This window comes from Biomphalaria glabrata, chromosome 3 (genome assembly GCF_947242115.1).
Source record: "Biomphalaria glabrata chromosome 3, xgBioGlab47.1, whole genome shotgun sequence".
Classification (NCBI taxonomy): Eukaryota; Metazoa; Mollusca; class Gastropoda; family Planorbidae; genus Biomphalaria; species Biomphalaria glabrata.
In genome coordinates, this window is record NC_074713.1 from 15553645 (window position 1) to 15570410 (window position 16766).

A 16766-nucleotide genomic window follows, 5' to 3' on the forward strand; every position below is an offset into this window, starting at 1 on the left:
TTCATTTCTGAAGGAATTTCTGAAAGTTGTGAAATAAATCAAACTTTATAAACAAACCCAACAGAAAAAAAAGATAGCAATTTTTGGGGTTTCTACATTTTAAAATGACTTTTTATAGGCTTAAGAAATAGATATATGAAAAAAAAACAACTAGATTAATTTTAAATATTCATTTTATTTTGTTTTTATCTTTCTAAATATTTCTAACTATGTTTCCATGACAGCTTTTAACAAGTTTGATTGTCAGACTACCCCCTAGTGACACTCTGCTGTTGGTACTATTAGACACTCTGTTTGTTCAAGGTCAACTGAGTCAATCTTTAAATGTTACTTTAAATTGGAGGTAAGAATTAATTTTTCAAAATCTTTTTTTTTTCTTACAAATGTTAAGACCCAAAGCACAGTCATGTAATGTTGCTTCATTTTTAAGTCTTTATATGTATATTATGACTGTCTCTCAAAACAATACATGTGTTGGCTCATTTTGTGCTCCTTCTTCCCTAGTGCCATTAGAGCTTGGAATGTGTTGCTTGAAACGACTTGGCAGAGTTTAAGTCTCTAATTGACATACATTGCTGGACGTGTCTTTAATTTATAAGATACCAGAAACCCACATAGTGATAACTTTTGAGATTGAAAGCTCAATTTTTTAAAACTCAATCCACAGATGAACTTGTAAATCCAATTACTGAAATAAAGTAGATACCACAGGAATAAATACAATTTTTATATTCAGTAATTGTTAACATCGTAGAACATTAGCTCAATTAAGTGGCAATAGCTTGACTGATTGATTCTGACTGACTCAGTACATGCTCTAGCCTCCCATTTTAACTAGACTTGTTGGGAGAGGTCACATTGACATTGACCCTAGATTTCTTCATGCTGGACACATCAGCTACAAGTAAGGGGGGAGGGACTGAGACATTTTCCTGACCATAACTAATGCCCAGCCTTCCATCTCATTTCTTTGAGATGATCCAAAGTTGCTTTATGAATGAAGGAAGTTATCTCTCTACTTCATGCTGGACAGTTAGACTTGTTTACATGTGGACTGGTCAAGGTCTGATATTTTCTCTAATAATCTTAAATCTATTTTTTTTTTCCTTTTACCTTTATTAAAAGTAAGCAGTCAAGTGTGACATGAATCAGAGTTGTTGTTTTTTTCTTCATTGTTATGCTTTTTTTTTTCTTGAGACACTATTCCATTGCCAGTCTGATTGCCAGTCTAAGCTTTTGAAGGATGTAGTTTTGAGTATTTCTTAGTTGTAAAGTTCTGTGTACTTTGGTTTCAGATCTCAACAGCTTTTTGAGCCAGAACTTGCAAGTGCATTTTCTGAGCCTCACAGACTACAACTGTGGGCATTCAGGACTTTAATGGTAAGCTCATTTTGTCTTTTGTTTTTACCTACCTTCATATGAAAGGTTAGTTGTTTGTGTGTGTAATAACCTCAAAAACATTTGCTTTAGAAATAGATCATTTACCAGATTTTAACTTTATATTTCAGATGATCACAGGCAAGGAAAGTCTTAGAAGACTGTTAAATGAAAAATTAAAACTTGTTCTGACAGAATTGACAAAAGAAAACTATTCCATACAAAGACATGCCAAATGTAAGTCATCATCTTGGCTTGAAAGAAAAATGTATTTATTAGATAAAATAGTTGATAAACTGCTGTATACAATTCTTGTTTCAATACACTCTGTCTAGTCATGTTTTTGTTTTGAAAAGCATATAATTTAGTATTATTATGATGAGACTAAAGTACTTTTTTTTTTGTTGTTCAATAGACAACGGCTTGTTAAATTCCAGCTGTAATGCTAAAGTGATGTCTGCCATTCTTGGTATTATTTTACTTAGTCAACTGTATGAGCATTTCTTGAAAACTTCAACATTTAAGTCTGATGAAGGTGACAGTGTTTGTGAGCAAGTGAGATGGCTACAGCAGGTACATTACAGTGGTTCAATGAAGTGTCATTTTTTAATGTTTTTTTCTTTCTTTGTCTTTTTTTTTGTTTAAATTATTAAGCTGTCTGTTTGCATGTTATTTGTAAAAATTAAAACGTTTTTACCAATCTTGATGAAACCTGGCAGGAATATTTCCTAGACTGTTAGAAACGTTTTTTTTTTTTTTTTCAATTTCAGAAATTGACACTTTTAAATTCTGTGTAAAAGTTGTAATAGTAATGATTTTTTTTACCATTTTTTATTTAAATAAGTTCCCCTTTCAGATCAAGCAGTCTATGGGGCAGATGCTGTTAAGGTCATCTGTTTCTTTGGCCAAGGGTTAATGAGCAGGATGTCATGTGGCCAGCACAACAACCAACCACCTTTACTTTGCCCAACTAAAGTCAAGTACCCTTTAGAGTTGGGTGTACTCAGGCACCCTAAAAATACTGAAATTCAAAATCCCAATCTTCACTGAGATTCGAAGCCAGGACCCCAGATTCGGATGCCAAGCGCTTAACCCATCAGTCCTTTTTATTTAGATGCTTAGAAACCTTTATTTTAAAAATTAAACAACTAATTCTTCAAATAGATGTAGATTCTAGATACTTTTAATCTTTAGCAAAAGGAAAATTAGAGTTTACGGTAAATAGAAACATATCTACGTTTATTGATATAGAAAAAAATACAAAATCAACTGTTGAGACTAGTTCTAGCAGTCTGTAAGAATAGTGTGATACAATTGGTTAGATCTAGATCAGCTTTCAGTATTGTTGAGGGGAGTGACATAGGTACCAGCATTATTAAATAGAAATGTTTCTAAGCATTAAATCAAAAATGGTACAATGTTTACTAATTACAAATTTTTACACAGAATTTAATTATAAAATTTAAAAAAAAATCATAATTTCCTTTTGAGTTGTTTTCTTTCCGTTTTCATTACTATATCCTTCCAAACTGTATTAGCCATTTCTCCTTCAATTAGAAGACGTTTTCTTTACATTTGGTAAATTTTGCTGCTGAAAAATATTCTTACAAAATTGTTTATGGGCAGGGGTAAGATTATAATTTATTAAAGATTATGTTGCCTTTTTTTTTCTGTGCATCACCTCACTAGCTCCTTTATATCATTAATATGCTAAATTTATCTAAGTAAGTGATTTTTTCCGTTCATTTCAGAATACATCATTGCATCCTTTTCTGCACACAAGTTGGTCAGATTTCAAACAGACATGAAGTAATAATTTTAAGTAACCAAATGTATTTGATGGTTATTGTAATAAAGCTGTTAGAATTTTGTGTCTGGGATCTTGTTGCTGATTTGAATTAAGTCTAATCCTATAGCTATTTCACTTTGCAATTTGTTGCAGTTTAAATGCATGAAATACCCAAGAGCAATCCTTTTGTTTATTAGGAGTTTAACTGAGGCTCATCAGTGACAACTGGATGTTTGATTTTGTTACAGCTTGATTAAGTAAAAAAAAAAATGTTTATAAACTTTCTTATAAAATAAGAAAGTGTAAATCTGTCACATAAATAATTGTTATACTTTGGATTTTTAGCAATAATTTCACTATTACTAGGTAACACTAGATGACATAAGTCTAATTATTATCAGACCCCATACCTATAACACAGGCTCTCTTCTACATCTCTGTGCCTTCTCAGTAGAAGATAGTGAAATTTTACAAAGAGAATTAAATGAATTACAGAAAAAAAGTTAAATTGCTGCATGTCTTTCCACCTAGAAAAATACCTATTATTAATTTAAAAAAAAAAATGAAAATAACTTTATCTTATTCATGGTAAAACAATTACTCAGACTAAAAACTCAAAATAACTAGGTGTTATAATAAATAAATAATTATCATGGAATGCTTATATTGATAACATTTTTAAGAAGCCAAAGCAAAGAGCTTATTACATTTTTTTTTACTAATCAAAGAAGAACAAAACTAAAATGCTATTTAAACTTGGTTACACCAATAATAGAATATGCATTCTCTATTTGGGACCCCTTGAATCAAGAAAACAAAGAAACTAGAAAAGATGCAAAATAGAGCAGTGAAATTTACAACAAATGAATATTCACATTTGTTTATAGTAAAACTATAATTAAAATCACTATTCTTAAAGACACTTCAAGATAGAAGGCAAAAAAAAAAAAAAGAAAGAAAATAATGAACCATAACTTGCATACACAAAATAAAAAGAACTAATAAAATACCCAGAAAGACAAAAATATCTCATTTCATATACTTTGAAAATTGGTACAAGAGTCATTAGCCCATGGAATGAGTTGTCTGAATCAACCAGGAAAACCAATGTCTTACTAGAGCTTGTCTCTGATTAACATGCATGACTAGATTAACACATGATTACATGTAGGATATAATTATCCTGTCTTTTGAAGGAACTTCTATTATTTGTTAGATAAGAAGAGAGATAATTGTTTAAATTATGAGTTATTTTTTCATTAAACATTAAGTCTTGTTTATTTTTGCATAAAGAATTCATGAATTACAAATAAAACAGTATTTATAATGATGTTAAAAAGTGAATCAAAACAGTAATTATTTTATTAATATCATTTTAGAAAATCAGCATTTGTTAAAAGGTAAAACATAAACTCTAACACACACGAGTTACATTACTATTCTTACAGTCAAATCATAACAAATACATTCAATAACTTGATGATAGGGAAACATTCACACAAACACACATGAAAGTGCTGCCTATAAAAGTTTGACTGTGAAATTCTATACATAAATGAATGTAATCAATACAAGTATATAAACTTAAATTGTATTAATATATCTGTGGCATTTTACGCCTCGAGAGACAATCTTTTCCCTTTGCAACTTCTTGTGTGACTAAAGAGGCCAATCCTTGATACACAGCTGCGATCGCAGGTTGGGCATATGTAATCAACATATATAACAACAACAATAATCAAACAGTCTGGAGTCTAATAAAAAAAAATCAGTTATATTACAATATATCATAACAAAGTTGTTGGTGTGGTTGCTAAATGGTGCTGGCCACATGACACTCTGATTAACCAAGGGCCATAAAAACCAATGACGTATACATCTTCAACCCTATAGATTGCTAGGTCTGAAAGAGGTAGTAAAGTTATAAAAAAATATTTTGACTCCTTTTAGTTTTAATTTGAATGGTAATACTTAGGATTCCTGTTGTTTTTTTTTATAGAAAAATCTGAAATCCTAACAGGTTTCATAATGAAGTCAAGTTCAACTTGAAATAAATGTCAATAGAGGAAGATGGAGGGGTTTAAACATTGTTATTATGCCTGGATAAAAATCAACTGAACCAGGTTCCTGTTATGAGCAGGGCAATCACAAGGACTTCTTAAGTGGTAATAACTTTAATCCCACTAGGGCAGCGATTCTCAACCTTTTATGCTTGGCGACCCCTTTATACAATCCCCCACTCTGCCGCGACACCCCCCCCCCCCCACACACACAGCAATGGAAGAATAGACAATACCAATCCATATTTTCGATGGTCTTAGGCGACCCCTGCCAAATCGTCAATTGACCCCTAAGGGGGTTGTGACCCACAGGCTGAGAACCCCTGCACTAGGGTATGAAGTGGATGCTATTGATGAGCTTTGTGGTTGAAGATCGCACGATCTTATTGATTCAAAGATATTAGTTCTGAAAAGCTGAGTACATTCAGGGCACGGGGTAAGTTGGGTCTTATGAAGCATTGTTTGTGTTTTGTTTCATTGCTATTGGCAGATCTCTTTGCCTTGTAGTCTGAAACATTAACACTGATGAATCAAAGTTGCTTTTTTTTCCCAATCAAGGGTTTGATGCAGTATTTTTGGAGGGTGTCATTGTGATGTAGATGTAGGCTCTCAAAGTTAAACTTATTAAAGTGAAGTTAGATCTGTACACAGCTGTAATGTTTATTCAAAAGCTTCGTCAAGAATCAAATATTTTATATTTTTAAAAACTTTTTTCCCCCTTTAAACTTCTAAGTAGATTTATCACCTTTGTTAGTACAAAACTAATATCAGCTCACTCTGTCTGGGGTAAACAGTTTGTATATGAAATCTCTCCAACACCCTATATCAGATCAAGCTGAAACTTTGCACAATTATTTCTTTTACCTGACAAAACAAGAATTAATAAAACAAAAATTAACCAATTATTTAATTAACTATTGGTGATTAATTATTTTGTTTGGTATCTCGAATAAGGGAAAGAAATTGTACTTGACTGATGTGGTATAAGTTGAATTAGATCCTTTACACTTTGTAGGTCGCCGCTCTAAAGTTTGAAGCTAACAATGGATAACTATAAAACCTTCTATTTTCATAAATGATTCATTGGCAGAGTGGTTAGCAAATTGGCTTTCAAAGGCTTTAGCCCTCAAGTTCGAATTCAGGTCTTTCACCCAGATACTCCCTTCTGTCTCATCCTACCCCTTTCTAACTGGTCCAGACAAGTGATAGGATCAGAGCGTATTGAGGAAGCTAAAAGCATGACATTGGGCTAAACAAAAACAATTGGTCAAAATATTTGTAATCATGCATATTTATTTTGTTAGTCTAGATCTATTACAAATTTAAATACACGAATGAACCAAACTAATGGATACAACTACGCTTAATATAAGCTTTGTTACTTAAAAAAGTATTTTTTATATTTTCATACAGGATTCCATATTTGAATAAAGGAAAATGATTCTAAAGTTTTCAAAAAACATAAGACATTGCTAAAATCCTACAACGATCAACAATTTGGGGTAAATGGTTAACAAAAAGAATGCATTTTTTATATAATTAATACTGTAAAATTAACATCCACTGCATCATAGTCACAACTTTTTATTTTGCAAATTTTTCTTGAAAACAGAAATTAAGAAAATATAAAACCCTTTGCATTTATTCATGTATCAATTAAATATTTAACAGGAAATAATTTCTTTGGTTGTAAATGATTATTTAAACCAAAGAAACTATTTAAAATATATGACATACATTTTATCCACTACCACAAATATATATATATATATGTATACAAGTATATGGTTTGTTTTTGAATAATTTATAGTTACTTGATATCCTGTACACTTATTAATGAAAAGAAAACATCACACTTATAAAATTCAAACCTCAAAATTCCCCATATCATAGTCATATTCATAGATATCTTCATCATATTCATACTCATCCTCATTTTCAGAGTCAGCACCTTCCAACACAGAGCCAGCACTGTCATCAGTATCTCCGTCAGAGTACTGCATGGCTACATGAAGTGCACTTGCATAGGCCTCATCATAGTTTTTACATCGCTGCAAATTGCGAAGTAAATACTTGGGCAGCTCAGCCAGGGTGGCAACAGATATGTTGTCGATAGGGGGTGGAATGTGGGAAATTGGGTATGGAACTTTTTCAGATATCTCATGCAGAGAGGTAGTGTATGGTTGCCAGTTGTTGAGAATGAGGATGCCATCTTGAGTAGGCACAGCAATCTGATATCCATACGCTTGAGGTTCCCTTATGTACTCAGGGCTTGGCAATGGAATACGGCGAAGAGAAGTGATCCACTTAACCCTCACCTCATCAAGAATGACTGCAGGCTCCCCAGGCTGGTAGATGTAAACTGTGTCATCTCTCACACACATAGTGTAGCATTTGGCAAAGTCGTCATATGAGATGTCAGGGGGTGTGAGCTCCCAAGAGCTAAAGATTTTCATCTTAGCATCAAAGAGAACAAACCCTACTGACTTTTTAATAGAAAACTCTTCTGATGGTCCTGTTCTATGTCTGTACCAGATGAAAATTTGGCGGTTGTTTCTTACCACACACCTAGCCAGGCTGATGAATCTAGAACTGGGAATCTGATAGCAGGTGTACTGATTGTTTGCTAAATTACATGCAAACAGGTGCCCAGTACCTTCCTTGTTGCCAACAACAAACAGCTGACCACTGCACATGACCATGGCAGGGGGAGCTGTGCGGTAGTTTGTAAGTGTAGTCCTATAAGTAGGCTTGTAATAATCCACAGTTCGGAAGGAAAAAAGTGCAGGCTGGCCAGTAAACAGATCTATGGTAAGAATATTGATTTTTAACATATCTGTAGGGTAAGGGAAAGAGGAACACAGGTACATGTAGACTTTGCCTTCATGAGCCAACATATTACACACTGTCTGTCTCATTGGTACAAACTTAAGAAGTCTCTCTCCAGACACAGAAAAGTGAAACCATAACTGGTCCTCAAGACTGTAAAGAAAAAGTTTCAAAAATTTTAATCCCTGATTGCAGACCACAGTAAACAGAATCTGGGAAGTGAGAGATGACCCAACATTGCCCTGAATCACATCTTCTGTGTTTTCTAGTAATAAAGTGTCTGCATTGGACGGAAGTTCTAAGGAAGTATACATGCTGTTATCAAGGCTTGGATTATTGATGTCATCAATTGGAGAGTTCTGTTTTTGCCCAATGGCATCTCTACCTTCCAGTGATCTTCTAAGCTCACGTCCTAAATAAGAAGCTTCGTTGGTGTAGTCTGAGACCCAAGCAGATATCGCACAGTTCAGCTGTTGAAGATATGGAACCCTCGCCACCTTGTCATGATTTATCCACTTACTGGCCAGTTTACGAAGTTCTTTATAACCCGTATGCTGTATGACACACGGGTCTTCCAAAAGCTTTACCAGCCAAACCCAAGGTAGCTCGAGTATATCCTCATGATGAATGAGATAGTCATGAAACCGTGACTCTATGATACACTTTGCAGCTGCAGCTACTTCTGGTAGGTTGTGGTCCTCTGCCAGAAATCGGACTCTTAGGCAATTGGAGAGATCAAGGTTGCCCAAGCCCAGAAGAAACTGCTGGCAGAACTCTCTGACATCATCTAGCAAGAGAAAATCTGATATTTTTACAACATCTGTAATTGTTTCTGTGGTTAGGGGAAGTGAGCCTGTGTACATGTAATCCAGCACTGTGCTGAACACTGTATCCTGAAATATAAAATGATATGCAATTATTATATCACAGAAAAATTTGCTGAATCTAATCTAATAAAATGACCTACCAATTTTGTTTTACATAAACATGATGGTCACTTGTGTTAAATAATATACATAATCTAAAGAAGCGCTTTATAATTTTATTCTATTATTGCCTACCAACTTTAATAAAAAAAAAAAAAGATAAGTTTAAGATTAAGCTACAATTATGTTGTCAAGACAGTAATCCTTTAGTTCAATTTTTCTCAATAAATGTAAGGCTGAGTGGAATCATTAATCCTAAAATGCAAATAAAAATCTAAGTCTCCATTAGAATTCAAATTCCAACTCTTTAACACTTGATTAAATCAGAAAGAACAAAAATGTCCATTTTATTTCATGTCTAATCAAATGCAATGAAAAATAACCAGAAAGTCATTTTGTTATAGAACTTTAGAGATAAATAATAATATATATGCTATTGTTATCTTTATATTTATATGTAGCCTATCTCTATCTACCATGACCATAATATGCCTTTACCTGCTCTAAAATTAATGATGCAGATAAATTGATCTCCTTAATATTTTTTTCTTTCATATCACAAGTAAACATATCATATTAAATGAAGCATACAAATATTATTTTTGGCTAAATATTTACATCTACTCTTAAAAGTGTAAATAATAAAAATACAATGAGTGAAAACTAAGATATCAGAGGACAAAGTATCCATATCAAATTTCAGAATCAGCACAGGTAATTTATATATTCAGACATAATGTCACTTAAAGATCTATATATAATAAATAATAATATATATGCTATTGTTATCTTTATATTTATATGTAGCCTATCTCTATCTACCATGACCATAATATGCCTTTACCTGCTCTAAAATTAATGATGCAGATAAATCGATCTCCTTAATATTTTTTTCTTTCATATCACAAGTAAACATTGAATGAAAATAGGGACTCCATAAGGCCAATATGGCACGATGGGCGTTGTAACATCGGTCATTTAATTTTAATACAATATCACACAACTCTCCAGTTTCTCTCTGTTTCAGTAGCGGCCGAACAATACAATCGTGCGCATTTTTACTGAACGTCTTTTTCGTTGCTTTAACGTAATGTGACATTGTATTTATGTTCTACATTACTGACATGAATCATATAGATCTAATTATAATCTAGATCTAACTGACAAGGCAAGGTTTGTTGCCGGCAGCTGATTAGAGAAAACTAGCCATCATAATTTATGTTGATTGTTTAACTTGACAATAATGAACATTGATAAGAGTAGCATCCCTTGTTTAAAAAAATATTATTATCTAGTTTATCTCCTAGCTTTTAATCATATTTAAGAAATAAATTTATATTCTAGATCTATTCCCACAATGATTTGAACAATATCAATTATTTTAACAAATAAAAATACTTAAAGAGATTATTTAATATTATAATTAGATCTATATCAATTATTACAAAAGCTTGAAAATCTGAGATTAAAATAAAATAAAGGTTTTGATCCGTTAATAAAGGTTCTAGATTTTATTTAGTTCGATAAATAAAAATATGGAGGCTTAAGCAACCTAGCAACGCATCATATTTAAACTTTAAATTATTATAAATTATTCTGTATAGATCTAGGAAAAATATCATAGATTAACTTAAGAAGTTGCTCACATGCCAAATTTGTATTTTGCAAAATGTGAACTTTAAATAGATCTAAATCTAGAGTAGATCTATAATAATCTATTCTATTTCTATTTTAGTAAAGTAAAAAATCATTAAAATGACGAAATCTAAAGGAGGTAAGTTATGATTAATAACTAGACTCTATATATTAATACATAAGCAATATTGTTCCAACTGTTTTAGCAGATATATTGATCTAATATCATGTTTTCTAAAAAATATCATCCAGTCGGGTTGGATATTTCTCGCCCTATTTGTATTTGTCCTTAGAAGACTTCCATTGTGAATCATTGTTAACTCACCTACTCACTACTCATCAAAAAATCTTTGGACTTGAGTTTGAATATCATTGCTAATTATATTATATATATAATTATATAATATAATTATATTATATATAATTAGTACCAGGTACTTGAATCATTTATACTCTCTAGGTGGCAGTAACCCTTTTAATTGTAATGCTTTAGTAAACATTTTCCTTTTGTCAGTCCTTAATTTTTAAATTAACTGTGTTTTGGTGATGTGAAAGTGACTGAGTAAACTATAACTCATTTCCATATGTCCATTTTTTCAAGCGTGTTCCAGGCTACATAGTTCAAACACTAACCCTAATGATGATGTTAGCAACTTGACAATCATTGACTTGTGCCTGAAATAATGGCTAATGATGTCCTCTAAACTTTTGGAGGGAATGATCAATATTAACTTGCTTTGAGCCTTACAAAAGACAGGATGAATCCCTCCCAGCTAGAAAACTAGTATATGGTTGGAGATGCAAAAGACATAACCAGTTTTAGTTTCTAATTTTATTCATCCTGGAATTAGACATGCTGATAAAGCTGGCCTCGCCACCAACAAACAAAATATTCAACATTTCACAGCCTTTCCCCTTTGTGTTGCCCATTGGCCCCAGATATTTGCTTAAAACTAATGAATCCTAATGCCACTAAGCTAAGGAATTCAACTAATGACCTTCAAACACTAGCACTGGAAACCATCAATGCCTTCAAGCCCAGTGCCATTTTCACATATACTGATGGGTTGGCATCAATAGATTCTGAAAGAGCAGGCTATGGAGCCTACATTTAATTTCTTGTCTCTGACTCAGTTTAAATTTTTTGGACCATGTGGTAGTGTTCTGCAGTTTTGCTGCGGAGGCCATAGTGATCTGTGAAACCTTAAAAGTCATTGACCCTCAACTCAGTGAGGGACATGTGAAGGCAACACAGATTGTATGGCAACTGACTCTAAACCTGTACTACAGGCTTTGCAAAGCTTTGGACCACACAACATAAACCAATGCTATGGCATCCTGGTAATTATGCAATGGGTACTGAGTCACATAGGTCACATTGCTGACTCCTTAACCCACCAGGGAGGGCTAACACATTGCTGACTCCTTAAACCACCAGGGAGGACTATCACCACCTACAGAGCAGGCTGTGAGTTCACATCATGCTATGTCAAAAATAAAAAAAAAATAGAAATAGAAAAGTGGTTTCAGTGCTGGTACAAGTCCCAAAAAGCCTGCGGAGTCTGGTAGCACATGAGGAACCCTGACCACATTTTCCCATGTTGTAGGCTGCCCAGACCTGAGCAAACTATTAAAGCACAGTGCTGGACAGGCCACTGTCTCCTTGGCTCATATTTTGCATGGCTAAGCCCAAACTTCCACTCTGTGCCCCCAATGTGGGAAAGAGAGGAAACAGTGAACATATTCTTTTTGACTGCCCCAGCTTGCTGATCTTCATTTTGACAGGTCTGGAAAACCACTAGGTCTCAACCTGAATGGTGTGCACTACACAAAACAGCATGGTTCCTGTCCAGGGCTTTTGCAAAAGAGCATTTGAGCATCTCAAGTCCTCACTCAAATGAGGACAATAATGATGATGATGATGACTTGACTATGCCAATTTTTTACTAATGTAAAATAGGCTATGTGCTGTTTCTACTATCTGTAATTGAGATTTAAAGAAAAAAATCCTTACTCTCCATACTTTTGTCAATAGTTACATTGTCTAGGACTAGGTTAAAGCCTTTAAGTGACACATAATATTTTGTTCAAAATATATTGCACTCAATGGAATACAAAATGTTTTGGCCCACAAAAAAAAAAAGTAATAGAATTTGGAAGCAGTCAAGGTCATTATGTATGTGAGGAGTCAAGATGCCTGTGTGTAGTCGCTGAATGACCTCTTTATGCTGTGTCAGTTCTACTTATATGGATGTTTCTGTTGTGATGTCTTTATATGAGAAAAGAGTTCTTGTAATCACAACAAATTTCCATAAGGATCAATAAAGCAGTCTTAGTCTTAATACAAAGACTATTCAGTTATAAAAAAAAACAACAACATGCTACTTTTCATTCTCCCAATTGGAGTCCCATGCTCTTTAAAATTAAAATAATATAACATTCTGCTTGTGTCACATGCAAAGCTAAATGTTTGTTTCTTGCACATTTCAAATAAGCACACATGGTACTCACATTATAGATAGAAGAATACAAGTTATAAAGATGCCCTCAATATGTGGGATTAACATTTCTACATGTGAAAAATTTGTAAAGAATCTGTCTTCTTTATGTGTAGCTGTGAGTATATAGCTTTGAAACATGAACATTCTAACATAAGGCCTGTTAACTTTGAACCAGTCCCTGCCCTCATTCCTTGATGCTTGTTGTCTGTAGTTTTGTGCAACTGTTTTATCCCTACTGCTTTGCAGGTCTTCATCATCTTCTCTTTTGAAGTAACATCTGTAACTTATAAGATAAGTTTTATAGACATGACCACAAAGGTTATCTTTCTTATAATGTTGATTATCTTTCTTATAATGTTGGTTATCTTTCTTATAATGTTGGGACAGTAGAGTGGAAATTATAAGGACATAAGGATCAATACATAACCAACAAGTTAAGTCTTATTGGTAGTGGCATCACTGAGGGATATATCTGAATACTGAAGGATTAATTTCCTTTATTGGTATCAAACAAAATAGTTAATTACCAGTAATTAATTTACTAATTGGTTAAATTTTAAAATGGATTTATGTTTTGCTAGGTAAAATAAATAATTGTGCAAAGTTTCAACTTGATCCGAGAATGGGTGCGGGAGAAATAACGTGCTCAAAATTTTAACCAAACAGAGTGAGATTATATGCCGTCTTTTTTTTTTATCGCGCGTAGGATTGACGTTTTCCATATTGAATAACACCCCAAAATGACAATTTTTGTCTATATATTTTAGGAGATTTGTATGAGTTTTCAAAAGATTTCCGGATATTTCCAGAACTTTTTCGTATATTTTGCAATTTCCGGAGATTTCCAGGACCTTCTGTTAAAACGACCAGGAGGTCGCGTGAAATCTGTTTTAAGTTATAAAATGGTTTAATTTAATAATTTGTACACCTAAAATTAGCGCGGGTCCAATAAAAGTGCGGGGCCCACTGCGGTTGCATAGGTTGCAGTGGCCTAAGACCGGCCATGCAAAATAGCGGCGTATGCTACGCCGCCGGTTGATTAGTAGATAAATATTTTCATAAGCAATTCGCTGTCACAGGAGTTATAGACATGCTCGGTGCATTGGCTTGAGGAGGCTTGAACCCTTGAGTTGGAATTAAAGCCGTACACCTTTTTTTGTTTTCATTAAAAAATAAAATAAAATGCATTTAAAAAGTGATCACGGTAACATCTACCTATATAGTACAGATACCCCTTCTTTCACTGATAGGATCATAGCTCACTGAAAAGCTAAAAACAGGAAATTTCTCTAAACAAAAACAATTGACAAAAAATATTTCTAATCGCACAAATTTATTATTGTTAGTCTAGCTCTAATACAACTTTAATTGCATGACTGATTCATATAACAGCAAGCTAATCAAGGCGTTTATTAAACTTTAATTGACGTTTTAAGTGTACAGAAGTCGATAAATAACCGAAATGATCTATCCGCATTTCTGTGCCATATTATAAACAATAAGTTTCTTGATAATGGTAGCCATACAAAGCCGTTTATCGATTAGCTCTTTCTTCTCAAAATATCTTAATAGGCAAATAAATGTTGTGTTGTTAGACTTGAGCAGTAGGCTATAAAAGAAACTTAGGAAACTTGATTCCTTCATTAGTCAGCTAACAACACACGGTTATGGACTTGGAGCTGGGACTAGCAGTTCTGAGGTTTCTTTGACGTGCAGCTAATTAAAGACACAATGAGTAGTCCTCACGTTTTCTTCTCCTTGCTGTTTTTTTGCAGGCCCTTTATACAATGAGTTCTTGACTCCTAAAGGCAAAAGACACATAACTACTTTAGTAACAATTTTAGTTAATAAAATGCTCACATTCTTTTAAACAGTAGCTCGCTAATATAACCAGCGGTGTATGGATTATGTACCATAGTCTCAACCTATCATGCCGACCTCTCTATGCTGTATAATAGACTCTTCCTATCATGCTAACCTCTCTATGCTGTATAATAGACTCTACCTATCACGTCGACCTCTCTGTGCTGTATAATAGACTCTACCTATCATGTTAACCTCTCTGTGCTGTATAATAGACTCTGCCTATCATGCCGACCTCTCTATATTGTATAATAGGTTCTACTTTCCACGCTGAGTCTTCCAATGTAGGCCTACAGTAGTTGCTGAAATGATTTTAACAAAACACTATTATCAAACAAAGTAGCTGCCGTTTCCATATCGTCATCTGTTTGTGATCATTAGTCTGCTCTTGTAGACCTATAATGAACCTAATTCATATGTTTTCACAAAGAGGTTGAGCATAACAACTTTATACAGTATTATACACCAATAACTTAGTTCGCTATGCTCATTATCGCCTAGTGCAATGTTAAAGCACAAGCTCCTTTTTCTTTTTCCACCATTCCAATATAAGAAATGTGTTTAATCTTGGTTCTAAAGAGGTGTTTCTGAAGAGGCTGCAGTTCAAGTTGTGTTATATTTCACCTTGACCATTGGCGCCGTTTTAATGTCATTTCTTTGTCGACCAGCTACAATGTACTGAAGTCCATGCCATAGATTAGCCTACTTATCACAAGACAAAGTGGTCGAATATTTACCCCCCCCCCCCCCCAAAAAAAAAAAAAATAAAAAAAAATCACTTGTTCTAAAGTTTAACTTGCTAGCCTAATCTCCCCCTCACCCCTTCATAATAGGCAAGGTAGCTAAAGTTCAACTGGTAGTCGAATTTCCTCTGGTAGTCAAGTACCCATGGTAGCCCTATTCCTACTTGTAGCCAAATTACCCCTGGTTACCTTTAGGAACTCTATGTTGTTGAATTGTAAATATTTTTTTTTAATGCTTACATGTAGTTGTTCTGTGGCTGAGTTTTATTTTCAACCTCATGTCTCGCTAAAATTGAACCTTCCCTTATTACATGGACCCACTGTCTACGTCGACCCCCCCCCCCCCCATTTATTGAACATACAGCTAATCACGAAATGGCTAGCACGAGACAGCAGAAGTGCTTTCAGTTCTTTCTTATGTCGTCTGGGCTTTCCAGCGACTCACTAATGAGTTGGAAGTAATTTCAAAGAAAGAAAACACGCTTGACTTCAGTACTGTGGAGGAAAAAATGTGCTCACTAGTTGAAATGGAAATAATCTAAGACTCTGCTGAGCGACTGCTTGTGGGTTACTTCCCCACTTGGAATGTTACAACTTCGTGAGTCGCTTTATCGCCAGAATTGAATTCAGATTGTTTCCAAGTGTTTGGAGTGTTCGAGTTTATAGTCTTTTGTTTGTGTGATCTTATTGATTCGGAAAATGGTGGAGTATTTCAATGAAACGTTGGAGGATAGTTTTATGGACTTTATCCCTTACAGTAGGTCGACTTGGGCTATATATATATTTATATTATATATATTTACAGAGCTTTTATCAACTCTGTCTGTCTGGTAAAACAGTTTGTACACGTTTTTTTTTCGAGACCCAATCTTGGATCAAGCTAAAATTTTCCACAATTATTTCTTTTACCTGACATTACAAGAGTCAAACATTAAATTTTTGGCATTGTAGCTCTTACTGACCAAGATTTTCTAAACATGTATAGATGATTAAACTAATCTTACTCCCAATGCATTACTAACTCTTTTAAACGGGTATTCAAA

The 16766-nt window shown here is 33.8% G+C and overlaps 3 protein-coding genes across 11 annotated transcripts in view; 2 read left to right on the top strand and 1 right to left on the bottom strand.

The window, feature by feature from the left end:
- Window positions 1-3247, top strand: part of LOC106051675 (thyroid adenoma-associated protein homolog) — a 32478-nt gene extending 29231 nt beyond the window's left edge. For both annotated transcript variants that reach the window (XM_056023811.1, XM_056023812.1), the window contains exons 32-36: window positions 225-343; window positions 1296-1380; window positions 1509-1614; window positions 1793-1950; window positions 3129-3247. In XM_056023811.1, the coding sequence (XP_055879786.1) occupies window positions 225-343; window positions 1296-1380; window positions 1509-1614; window positions 1793-1950; window positions 3129-3185 (525 nt within the window). In that variant the 3' untranslated portion in view covers window positions 3186-3247. The remainder of the gene's footprint in view (window positions 1-224; window positions 344-1295; window positions 1381-1508; window positions 1615-1792; window positions 1951-3128) is intronic.
- A 2197-nt stretch (window positions 3248-5444) lies between these two features.
- On the bottom strand, window positions 5445-10239 carry LOC106051667 (uncharacterized). 2 transcript variants are annotated; one of them, XM_013206870.2, is made up of 2 exons: window positions 9826-10239; window positions 5445-8948 (listed from the first exon to the last, which is right to left on the bottom strand). In XM_013206870.2, the coding sequence occupies exons 1-2, from the start codon at window positions 10078-10080 to the stop codon at window positions 7092-7094; spliced, it is 2112 nt and encodes a 703-aa protein (XP_013062324.1). In that variant the 5' UTR covers window positions 10081-10239; the 3' UTR covers window positions 5445-7091. The 2 variants fall into 2 exon arrangements, with proteins under 2 accessions (XP_013062324.1, XP_055881147.1); XM_056025172.1 differs by lacking the exon at window positions 9826-10239 and adding an exon at window positions 9480-9545.
- Window positions 10240-10516: 277 nt separating this feature from the next.
- The window catches only part of LOC106067347 (uncharacterized), a 67526-nt gene continuing 61276 nt past the window's right edge, over window positions 10517-16766 (top strand). For 3 of the 7 annotated variants that reach the window (XM_056023627.1, XM_056023631.1, XM_056023629.1), the window contains exon 1: window positions 16129-16480. In XM_056023627.1, the coding sequence (XP_055879602.1) occupies window positions 16423-16480 (58 nt within the window). In that variant the 5' untranslated portion in view covers window positions 16129-16422. Of the gene's footprint in view, window positions 10756-16128; window positions 16481-16766 lie in introns of those variants that run through there. The other 4 variants (XM_056023632.1, XM_056023628.1, XM_056023630.1 and 1 more) reach the window with 3 other exon arrangements.